General features: G+C 31.2%; 1 protein-coding gene, 1 long non-coding RNA gene and 2 other non-coding genes across 4 annotated transcripts; 3 read left to right on the forward strand and 1 right to left on the reverse strand.

Moving 5' to 3' along the window:
* Window positions 1–4,310: 4,310 nt before the first annotated feature.
* On the reverse strand, window positions 4,311–4,383 carry TRNAV-UAC (transfer RNA valine (anticodon UAC)). The gene has a single exon. It is a non-coding gene; the product is annotated as a tRNA-Val (tRNA).
* A 412-nt stretch (window positions 4,384–4,795) lies between these two features.
* TRNAL-CAG (transfer RNA leucine (anticodon CAG)) lies at window positions 4,796–4,879 on the forward strand. Its single transcript has one exon. It is a non-coding gene; the product is annotated as a tRNA-Leu (tRNA).
* Window positions 4,880–7,012: 2,133 nt separating this feature from the next.
* Window positions 7,013–7,890, forward strand: LOC148277090 (uncharacterized). Its single transcript, XR_015823595.1, has 3 exons — window positions 7,013–7,261; window positions 7,403–7,593; window positions 7,745–7,890. It is a non-coding gene; the product is annotated as an uncharacterized LOC148277090 (long non-coding RNA).
* A 1,244-nt stretch (window positions 7,891–9,134) lies between these two features.
* On the forward strand, window positions 9,135–11,896 carry LOC148277091 (uncharacterized). The gene is made up of 3 exons (XM_088233352.1): window positions 9,135–9,532; window positions 10,626–10,806; window positions 11,776–11,896. The coding sequence occupies exons 1-3, from the start codon at window positions 9,380–9,382 to the stop codon at window positions 11,847–11,849; spliced, it is 408 nt and encodes a 135-aa protein (XP_088089478.1). The 5' UTR covers window positions 9,135–9,379; the 3' UTR covers window positions 11,850–11,896.

The following is an 11,896-nucleotide window of genomic DNA, read 5'->3' on the forward strand; positions in this document are numbered from 1 at the left end:
GTTTACTGTTTTTTTTATAATAGACTTTTAAACTAAGCCAAAATTTAAAAAAAAATGTATCGTGTTATCAGCGCAATGAGTTTTGTATTTCTGAAATTAATTCACGTGTGACGTCTCGAGTACTCTTCTGCTTCTTCTCAGTTAGTTCTGCCGATTGGTCCGTTGACGATAAGTTAACCGGAAATCTTGCGCAACTCTCTCATCATCGGTATATTCATATGAACTAATGACGACGTCAAAGAAGTTCGGTTTTATTAAAATACTTTTTTAATATTTTTTTCGTACATTTTTTACCGCGCGTAAGAAAACATTTTTTGTGTCCAATTTTCCGAGGTGCTGAAGTTCTTCATTCCTTGAAATTAGGCTGCTTTCATTATAATAATAATTATTATTATTAATGAAAGTCTTTTGGTGCACAAATTAGATTTTAAAAAGTTTAGAAATAAAAGATTTTAAAACCACGAAAAACTTTGGTCTTCGTTTAAAAAAATATATTGTATGTATGACTCATTTCACGTAAAAACTTCTGCACTCCGAATCTTAAAAATTCGTGTTTTTAGTCAAATTAATTATTTAGTAGGGAAGCGGAAGGTAATGCCGTATACCTGACTTTGAACGTCATTTTCTTCGAATCTATTCGGTAGAAGGCTAACTTTTATGTACCAGTTTATTTATTTACTTAATTAAGTTAAGTTTAATTGAATTTACTTGCTAGAAACTTATAAGTTACTTCTCAAAAGAGTTCTTTTAACGTGCTCATAACATGTATTTTTATAATATTGTTGTTGCCCTTCGCTGGCAGTACATATAAAAATAGACAAAGAAATTAATAAAACAATATGCTTTTTGATGACGAATTTTTTGATTACATATTTTTTATTGAAATTATTTAAGGAAAAATACGTAATTTTAGTTTGAGAAAATATTTAAGTAGGTACATTTTATGTATAGTACGATATAACAAGTTCTACGGGGTGTTCATTAAACCCTGTCACATCCAAAACCACGATGATCAGTATGACCAATAATACATATTGGCACATAAAAATATACTTTTGGAAAGAGAAAATTAAAAAAAAAATACAACATCAAAAAAAGCAAATAGTTGCTTACTTCTGCAGGGGAGAAACGAGGGGGGGAGGGGGAGTCTGATACACCGACAACCGAGCACCCCCACTTTTCCCCTGCAGAAGTAAGCAACAATTTAATTTTTTAAAATATTTTATTTTTAATTTTTTTCTTTATTCTAAATATTTTTTTAAGTATGCTTATATGTCTTTTTGTCCACACTGATCATTGTGGTTTCGGATGTGACAGGGTTTAAAGAACATCTGTATACAACATAATATTCTTTTGCCATGTTACCAACATTCCCACATATCATTTTTTTATGTGGCAGTATATTTATATTTGTGTTATTAATATTTAAAGCATTAACATTGTAGTCAAACATTTCACTAAATATTATAAAATATTTGTAAATAACCACTTGCTGACTTTTCTATGTCTACCGGCTTCGAGGCGTACCCGTCTCTTTTTTACGATTATTTATCCCACAACATAAAATATTTTCATAACCTAAACAGTGCATGTTTATCCAAATCAGTGTACATGCTTATTCAAATGCCTGTCGCGATGGTTTTATATTTGTGTGCAACAACTATGGTGAAGGTGTATAATGGGTTTTGCATGTTGGTTTAATTGGTGTCCTGACGAAGAGACGGGTACGTCTCGAAACCGGTAGACAAAGAAAAGTCGATAAGTGTTTATATACAAATATTTTATAACATTTAGTATTTTATTTTTACTTATTTATAGGTTATAGTAATATGAATTATGCTCTAATAATATATTGTACGCATTAAAAAATTTTAGACATTTTCCGATTATTAATAATTATCCTTTATATCCCGACATCCAACTTGGTTTTTATATATAATATAATTGTTGTGTAGCGTAATAAAAAGTGGGCATTTTTTCCAAATTCCGCTTTCTGGCTGTAGTTTGAGGCTGTATTTTTTGTGATGTATATTTTTTTGTAATTCAAATATTGGTTGGTTTTTTGGGAAAGTTGTGATGTATTGTAGTTTTGAAAAATAAACAATAAAAAAAGGAAAAGTACGAAATTTCCCATTATGGATTAAAATTTTGGTAGGTACCCTCGCTATTCCACTAAGAATACTATAACCATCATAACCATCTGTTATCTGAACACAATGGTGCATAGGACACTGCATTGGTAGACAAAATGCAGCGTATTTAGCGCTTCGGTTTCAAGACCTATATCGCCTAACCTCCTATCCATTAATTTATGAAAACGGTTTTTTTATTATCTCTGAAAAGGCTGTTCTAAAAAAAATATTTGGAAGCGATGCTGTAACCTCGTTTTATATCAAGCAAAAGACGGAATACTCTGAAGTTCAAACATTTGGATAAAAAACACCCCATCATTTAAATGCCCTTATTTGTCTTAGCTAAATAGTTTAATGTTCTTTTTATTCAGTTTCTTGTACATATATGTTTCTTTTTAGATAGAGAAGCCGTATATATAATAAATAAATATATAGAGACAGAATGAAGTTCAGTGCAACGGAAATTGAATACAAAACATGTTTTACGCGCGATAAAAATTTTAGCATTTAATTGCACGACGAAGTTTTTCAAGCAGTTTTTTTAATAAAATGATTTCGATAAAAATGAACTAACGAACGACTTCACTAGTTCTCCGTAATCAACCAATGATAGAGTGTTATGATACATTTCTGGTTACTGGGAAGCCAACCCACCAATCAGAACAACTTACCGTAGAGAACTTGAAACGTCACAGGCGGAGTAATTTCAAAATCTCAAAACATGAAAAAATCATAAATGCATAAAAATAAAAAAGCATTTTAAACAATAAAAAAAACCCCTGAACTTCCTTATTAATATTCCATAATTTTAAAAAAAAATCTGAAAAAATTAGGCCTGTTATAGCAAAATAAATTAATTAATGAGAAAAACACACACGACTGATGTTTTCTTTGTCTTCTTATGCATGATAATAATAATGATAATTATTATTATGGATAACTTATACAGCGCCATTTTCATAATATAATACCTCAAGGGCGCTTTACAAAGTGATTATATAAAGACATAAATTTAATTTTAACTTTTTAATTTAAAAAAAATAATGTACTTTTTCATATTACTTTTCCACCACATGCTAAGAATTTATTCAAATGATTTATAGAACAAGTGGGTTTTAAGTTTCTTCCGAAACATAACTTCACTCTCACAGTTCCGTAGGGCCTGCGACCGCAAATACACGTTCGCCGAATTTAGTGCGTTGCTTGCGTAGAGGCACAATAACTTTTCCTTTCGACGTTTTCTATCGTGCTATATGTATGCTGTTGTCATTTTCACACAAACACCTGGCACAAAACAGCGTCTCTGACTTCCTTGTTATAAGTTCTATATTCGTGCTCTCTCTTCATAGTTATAATGCGCATTATTACACTGGACAAGAGATTTATTGTTGTATTTTTATTTTTTTAAATTTATTTTTGTACTACAACAGGCCATTGGGCCTAATTACAGTGGTGAATTACATCACAGAAAACCCAGGCTTGAGAAAAATCACATTTTATTTTTTTGTGTTCTCACCGGGAATCGAACCCGGAATCTTCTGCATGTGAGTCAAGCATGTTGACCACTACTGGCGTCATGTTCATTCATACAGGGTGTTCTTTAAACCCTGTCACATTCGAAACCACGACGAAGCGAGGAGGGCGTGGTCATGTGGTTGAGGGTGTATCAGACTCCCCCCTCCCCTCTCCTCTCCTCGCTTCACTCTTGCAGAAGTAAGCAACCATTTGTTTTTTTAAATATTTTATTTTTAAAAAAATTCTGCGTTCCAAATATTGTTTTAAATTTGCTAATATGTCTTCTTTCCCATACTGATCATCGTGGTTTCGGATGTGATAGGGTTTAAAGAACACCCTGTATAATTATCTTCGCAAGGATAAATATTTTTTGCATTAAAATCCTGCATATTTGTACAAATTTTACTTTTTATATCTGATGTGAAAATGTCCAAAAAATAATGTCAAGTCTTGTATCCAGTGTAGACTCGTGTTATAGCACAGCCACAACAGTTAATCATTATTTTAATATGAATACTATTTTCTAAATTTTCCTTATTTATTGGTCAGATTTAACCTCCGAGAATTTTAGATTGATACATACATGGTGCAGTTTTTGAGTTAAAATATTTATTACATTGATATTTGTGTTTTACTTAACTATTCCAATTGCTAAAAAAAGGATGGTTCCGGCCGGGATCGAACCGGCGACCTTCTGCGTGTAAAGCAGACGTGATAACCGCTACACTACGGAACCGATAGCTGACCAGCAAAAAATTACAAACCAAAGCACAAAATACAAAGTTAAAAAATATTTTTTGAAGGGAAACACGTTTTCAGATGATCCTTTTTTTATTTTAGTGCACATTATTCTATTAAACTTTACCTACCAACATGCGGTAATAGTCATATGTCGTCAGAGCGAAATGATTTTTAGAGATAAATATTTGTGTCGCTAGAGGCGCTATCAATCCTTAATTCATTGAATAAAAATATTTATTTATAAAAAAGCATCTGTTGTTATTTTTAAATAATAATATTTGTTAGTAGGTAATCTAAAAACGAGCGTGTTAAGAATACTTAATGACAATGGATAAAATAAAAAAATATTATTGAAATGCATTTTTTGTTTATTAAACTTATATGTTATTTTGACATCTTACTACAGCGTCAGGATGGCCGAGCGGTCTAAGGCGCTGCGTTCAGGTCGCAGTCCACTTCTGTGGGCGTGGGTTCGAATCCCACTTCTGACAAATTTTTGATGTTTGTTTTTTTATTACAGAAAATAATATCATAAAATGAAATATTTTCTTTAAAAAAAATCTTTAAGAAATAAACATATACCTTTAATCCAACCTACACACCAGTTATAAGCGTTTTTTGCAGCTGTTAATCGATTTATTATCAATGTGTTTAGAAATATTAAAACTCTATTTATTGTCCAACTCCATAACGTTTTCTATATTTATTTACAAAAAAAATCATCTTTCATCATAATTTTGGTTTTGAGGATCAGGCCCTCGATTTTGATGGGAAGATAAAGACGTCATACCTTCACCTTGCCGGTATAGTTGAAGATAAATTCGCTCTAGCGATTACAAAGATATACTACCGACCTTCAGGTTTTGGGTAGGTACATCGATATGAAACAAGGGGAAGCGTACGTCACGGTACACATATCTACGCTCTAAAATGACGTAGCTTCAATATCACGTCATAGTTGAAGATAAAATTCTCCCGACGGACTACAAAGATATACTATCGTTACTTCCACCATCAAGTTTTGATGTAAGTACATCAGTTTTAGAACCCCTCGATACGTTTTACGCATTAAAAATGGCAAAAATTTTGTTCCACCTAGCAATTTAAATTTATAATCGTTTTGAGGTTGGCACTTTTTTTTAAAAATCCTATTAAAAATATGAGAGAGAAATAGGTAAATTTAAAAGTCAAATTGTTTTCCGACATACAATGTAGAACAAATAATAGTTCTACAAGTTCTATCTTCCTTCGAATTTTACTGTAAGTTTCTATTTTCTGTTAAATAGGCACTATCGGGTTTTGGTGGGTTTTTCTGTTAGTGCCTATTTCAATTTTTGTTGGTTTGGATAATGTGTTTATTATTACTATTGATATTTTGATGTTATTCTTGTACTTGTATTTTTCTTGTCTTTTGTTTGTATTTTTATTGTTATTCCTGTCTGTTTATGTTTTTCTTATGTTTATAAATGTAACTTGTTTTTGGCCGATGTTATCAAGTTTTGGTCGTAGGCCCTAATAAAGAAGGAAAAAAAATAGTTCTACATTATCTCTGACTGTCAGATTATGAAAAACGAGCGGCGAGATGCAAAAATAATCTCGTTGGGTTCTGTCCTATAGTTTGAAAGTTACCACTGTAAAAAATAAATTACATTTGTTCCATCTGTTTTATTATCTTTCTGAGAGAACGTATCGAGAGCCGGCTTTGTAATGGCTACGTACTACCTCAGTAGATAAATGCAGACGGTCGTTAAGCATATCGTTTTGGCAATGGTTAAAAGTCATATGAAAATCATGTTCAAGCGAGCATTTTTTGCTTGAATTGGGATTTATTGGAGTTTGAGGGCACTTTCTATAAAAGAAGCCTATTTAAAAAAATAAATGAAAACTATTTTAAATGTTGATGACGTAAAAGGAACGTGGACTAATTTTTAGTGGTCATTCATTGTTTTATTTCGATCATATGATGATAGTTCTACATTATCTGATATGATGTCGATATAGCAAGTAGATAGAACATACCGAGGTAAGGTCCCAGATAGCAGTGAAACTTGGTACAAACTTGATTTAAGATTGATGGAAGGTTGAAAAGGAAAATTTGACGCGACAAGTTTTTATCAAAAGTTGTTCGAATCTTGTTACGACAAGTTTGAAAAGACAAGTTTTTTCCAAAACTTGCTGGAAACTTGTTATGTCAATAACGGTATTTCAGAATCCGAAAGTCATAGAATGATGATCAACACATTGCCATATACATAAAAATATGGAGAGAATTATTTTTTTGATTTATTTTTATTTAAACAGTTATATTTAATCCAAGGACTTTTCTACCAGATCGATTTTTTTGCACCACAACAGGCCGTGAGGCCCAATTACAGTAATGAAAAACAGCACGGTACACCTAGTCATAAGAAAAATCATATTTAATTTTTGTGTTCTCACCGGGAATCGAACCGAGAACCTTCCGTGTGTGAGTCAAATGTCTTAACCACTACACCACAGAGGCCGCTGAATTAAATTCGTTATTAAAAATCGTTTTAAAAAACAGTGGTTAATTCCAAATAACATTCAGATTGGCAACACTTCTCCAGTCATAGAAAAATCACCGTTTTACTCTGTGGATTATTGATTATATGTAGATCTAGTGCGTGGTGCTGCCGGTAAATTAGTATTAATCAGGCTTTTCTAAATAGAAAAGCCTGATTAATACTAATTTAACACCCAAATGGCTGATTTTTAATACTTTTAACATTGTTTAAACATTAATACTCAGTTTAAAGGATAAACTATTGATATGACACCGAGGAAAAAACAACCAAATGAGTTTTTTTAAAACCGTCATCCGACAAAACCGCCTTGTCCAAAGTTCTTTTGAGGTAAGTTTGAATATATTTTACCATCATTAATATCTCATCCACTACATAATGTTTACAACAGTTTAAATTGATTAATTATTAAATATCACAAACATTATACTATTATTGAATTGAATTGATTGAATTATTTTTTATTTACAGAAAGAAAAGCCTGTTGATAATATATCCATATAATAAACCAATACTTTAACCCCAGAGGCTCTTATACTTCACAAAAGTTAACAGATGGAAGAGTTGAGGAAATGAAGATGTTTAAACATAGGCAGAAGGCTTAATGTTACACAGTTTGTATAGTGGCCACATCAACCAGCCAATGACAATACATAAGCCCAGTAAATACCTAGACTTCCATATTTCCTTCCCAAAATGATTTCCCTTTGTTGCAACAAATTTTGTTTTGAATATCGGATACTTTTTACCATGAGAAATCCCGCTAGTCGAAAAGCTAGTAAGTCATAAAACAGTTTTATTTATTTGTTTCAGAGTTGAGAGACAAAAGAATGCCCCGGACTCTGATCTCCGGTCAATTGACATGAATTATTTGACATCACATCATCTGACATCTAACATCACATCATCTGACTTTCTTGGCAAAAATAGTCCGTATTTTTATTATTTATTCTAAATAAATATACTGAGTAATAAAAACAATATATTTTATTTAATATTAATATTTTTAAGAAGCTTCGTGTTTTTTTGTTTCGTTTTTTTCTTGTTTTTTCTGTTTTTTCTTGTTTTTTCTTGTTGTTTTTTGTTTTTATTTTTCTCTATTTTGTTGTTTTTTTTGTTGTATTTTTTGTTTTTGTTTTTAGTTTTTTTTTTGCTTAATAAATCCAAACTTGCATGATGTTTGTTTTTTACAAAAAAAAAACAAACATCATGCAAGTTTGTTGGATGGTAACTGGGAAGTTTGCTTTAAACTTGCCTCAAGTTTACAGAGTTGCAATCTCAAACTTGGGTCAAGCTTGAACTCTTGAAACTTCAAACTTGATACAAGCTTGAGGCAAGTTTAAATTGCTATCTGGGGTACAAATAGTACAGAAGTTAAGTATACTGTATCGATATATACAGATGAAGATAGCGTTCATAATAGGTTATTATCACGTTTATTTTATTTTGCAAAAAAAAGAGAAAAAAAATTACGATGGTAAATGTACAGTTTTTTTTTTATATGTCCATGCGTTAAATTTTTCAGAGCGGTTTAAAAACGTTTACTTTGAATTGGTGCCAAAACAACCATTCGGATGTCGAATGGGCTTGTGACGTTAGGCGTTACGAATCTGACCGACCGTTTAAACAAATTCATACGAATTAGTAATAACAAGTTTTTCGTAAGAATCAAAATATTTAATATTTGGAGCACTAACGTTGTAGAACATTTTATTATCTATTATGTAACAATGAAAAAACGTTGTTTTTTATCTGCACCACTTTATTTTTTATAATTTAATACTCATAAACCCCTAGTTTTTCCCCGTTCTCTTCTTCCTTAGCCATAACCACTCTACCGTAACGGTGAAAATGTTATATTACATATTAGCTTGTAATTAACCCTGAAGAAGGCTTGGTGTTTTGCTGAATCTAGTTGGAAATTAAATTATAAAAAAATAAAGTGGTGTATGTAAAAAAAAAAAACTAAGTTATTTCATTGGAATATATTGCAAAATATTTAGTGTTTGTGTAGATTAGATGTATGTAGTGAATTTTTACAATGTGAAGATTTAGTTGTATTATTAATCATTGAAAATCACAATGTTAGTAAACATTTACTTTGTACGTCACCAGCAGGAAGGGTTGTTTATGAGTATTGTGTCTATGGTCCAAAATATTTTACGTTTTGTTAGTCTGTGGTTTCTTTTTTCTTTAGGTTGTTATACCTTACACGACTGTCAAGCGAGTATATTTTTTGTGAGCGAATTTTGAGATATCCAACTTTGTGACTTCGTCATTGTTATGATTATTATTCAATCTGTGTTTGTGATTTGTCAGTGTGGGTGTAAAAGTTAAGAGTTTGTTCTTGTTGCATATCAAACAAAAAAATGCTTTTTCTTGACAATGGTTTTTTTTTATAAATAATTTAAAATCGTACTAATACTAAATATTTAATAAGACCTAAAAATGACAGATGATGTTATTGATTTTGGTAATCTTGGGGACATTCATGTCAGTGATGTTCAACGGTTACTGATGTGTGAGAGACAATTATTAAAAGAGGAAAAGTGGCTCGTAGAGGCTTTAAAAGCAATAAAAACAGAAAGGATATCATTAAATGTAAGACAATAATTTAGTAACCTCAAAAATAACCAGCCTGTCAAAATTTTCTCGATCCTTTCTTACTTTACCCCTTTTAATCGTCCAAGGACAGATTAAAAGCCTTATGAATTCTCAGATTTAATATTCCGTTGAAAATAAGTTTTTTTGTCCTTGTTTATTTATTTTTTATTTGCACCACAACGGGCCGGGAGGCCCAATTACAGTTTAACTTCTAAATCATCATCATCGTCATCATAAGCCTTCTCTTGTCTAATAATGAACGTAGGCCTCCCCCTTAGATCTCCACATTTTTCTATCCTGAGTCAATCACTTCCAACAACTTAATGCAACCAGTCTTATGTTTTCAGACCACCTTGCCTGAGGCCTGCCTACACTTTTTCTGCCTGTTCTAGGTCACCATTCCATGACTTTTTAAAAGTCTATTTAGAGTCTGTGATTCTGGCTGGCCCAGCTCCATTTCTGGTTGGCAACCCTGTGGACCACATCTAACCATAAATTGTCTAAATCTGCATTTAGACTTTAGACAGTTCTCATTTTGTGATAATGAAAGTATCATAACACAATTTTCCATATCTTTACTTCAAACTATCAACCACAGTCCAATTGGAAGTGAAATATTGAAAAAAAAAGTTGTGTCCATATGAGTGGATCGTATGAAATAAAAGAGCCCTCAAACTTGTTATATTTTTGTTGTTTGCGTTAAAATGTCTCCATTTGTACTAATAATTTAACCCATAGCAGATTTTAGACATATTCAACTATAAAATTCTGCATCGGTGGTATTTAGTTTTAAAGTTTTTTTAAAATCCTTTATCATTCATTCACTATAATGAAGATCTGTGTTTTTTTTATCACTTTTTCGTTTGTAATTTGTTTTTTATACCAAGCTAAAACAATATTTGATCATTTTGACACTACTACATGATTTTTTGAAAGATTTGGATTTTTTAAATGCCCACTTACATATTTGCTCGTGACATTACCTATTCTGCCTGGTTGTTCTACAATTGGCGTTTATGATTGGCGAACAATTTTGTAAGTGTTGGTATCCATGAATTTACCAGAAATTTATTTTGATGCTTTATTGTAGGTAGAACGAATGCAACTCCAAAGTTTGATAAGTTCTGCAAACATTGTCGAAACTACTTCAAGTAATGCAGAATGTCAACAGGAAAAGGAAATTGAAGGACCAATATCCAAACAATTAGATGAGGTTGATTCTTCATACAACACAAAACAGTTAGATTTAAGCATAGTTAGTGACCTAAACGGTGAGTTGGTTTATCTGGATTTTATTTTGTAAAGAAGATAATTTAAACAATAGAAAATATTGATACATTCTTAATATGAACTCCAGTAAATCTTATTCTAATTAAACCCATCTTAACCCATAATAGAGAGATTAATCCTAATTGTTTCACCCACTGAGAACACCCAAATATACTTTTCAATGTTTATATCTCTTTTCATACCAGTTGTTTTCATCGACAATATTTTGAGTCTGGCCCAATCTTTGTAGACAAATACTGGATCTAATCCTCTTTAGGATCAATCCCTCTGGATTTTAATTCGGATTAATCTCACCTACACCAATATAAGTTACAGCATTTTATTCATAAAAATTACCCGATTTTCATTTAGTCTAAATTGAAGAGATATGAAAGTTTTAACACAGGTATAATTATAATAATAAAAATACATGTATAGTTTTATTCCACTTTTATTTATAATTTTTACCAGTGACCGGGTTTCGTTGTGACCGACATCATCAGACTGGTCAGATGTCGGTCGCGATGTAACCCGGTCAGAAATGAATAATGTCAGTAGAAAAACTCAATCTATTATAATCTATATAATTATTTTTCGTTGGTTATATTCCTCTAACAAACCAACACAAAACGGTGATAATTGAACAGGTTTCAAGGGCCAGATAAAGATAATGTCCGTCAGAATTAAATAATATTAAGTGCTTACCTATGAAATTGCAGTTTGTAAACTGGTCAACTTGAATGTGGCTAATGCATAGCAGGAATTCAAATTCAAATATTTTTTTGCTTTGAAAGCATGTTTTTTTTTTCAAAATCGGTAGTCGATAAGTTGAAAATTATTTTTAATATGATTTTGAAAAAAAAAAATTTTGTATTTTGATTTTTGCTCTCCATATTTTAGCGTACATATGTAGTTAGAAATCACAACTAACATAATATTTATGTATGTAAATGACTTGTTTCGTTTTTCAGATATCTTGAAAGGAGAATTCTATGCCGATGAAGAGACTTCAGAAGAGGAAAATTCAGAAGAAGACAATTCATGATTTATTTAGCATTAAAATTTATTTTTTAATAAATTCAAGTTAATGTA

This window comes from Micrasema longulum, unplaced genomic scaffold (genome assembly GCF_059751315.1).
Source record: "Micrasema longulum isolate JH-2025_06_02 unplaced genomic scaffold, ASM5975131v1 h1tg001085l, whole genome shotgun sequence".
In the NCBI taxonomy this organism is placed as follows: Eukaryota; Metazoa; Arthropoda; class Insecta; order Trichoptera; family Brachycentridae; genus Micrasema; species Micrasema longulum.

Bases quoted from the DNA above. Each gene is read 5' to 3' on its own strand.
- LOC148277091 (XM_088233352.1), top strand. From the start codon at position 9,380: ATGACAGATGATGTTATTGATTTTGGTAATCTTGGGGACATTCATGTC. The intron at 9,533-10,625 runs GTAAGACAATAA...GCTTTATTGTAG, and splicing joins CAGAAAGGATATCATTAAAT to GTAGAACGAATGCAACTCCA. The intron at 10,807-11,775 runs GTGAGTTGGTTT...TTCGTTTTTCAG, and splicing joins CATAGTTAGTGACCTAAACG to ATATCTTGAAAGGAGAATTC.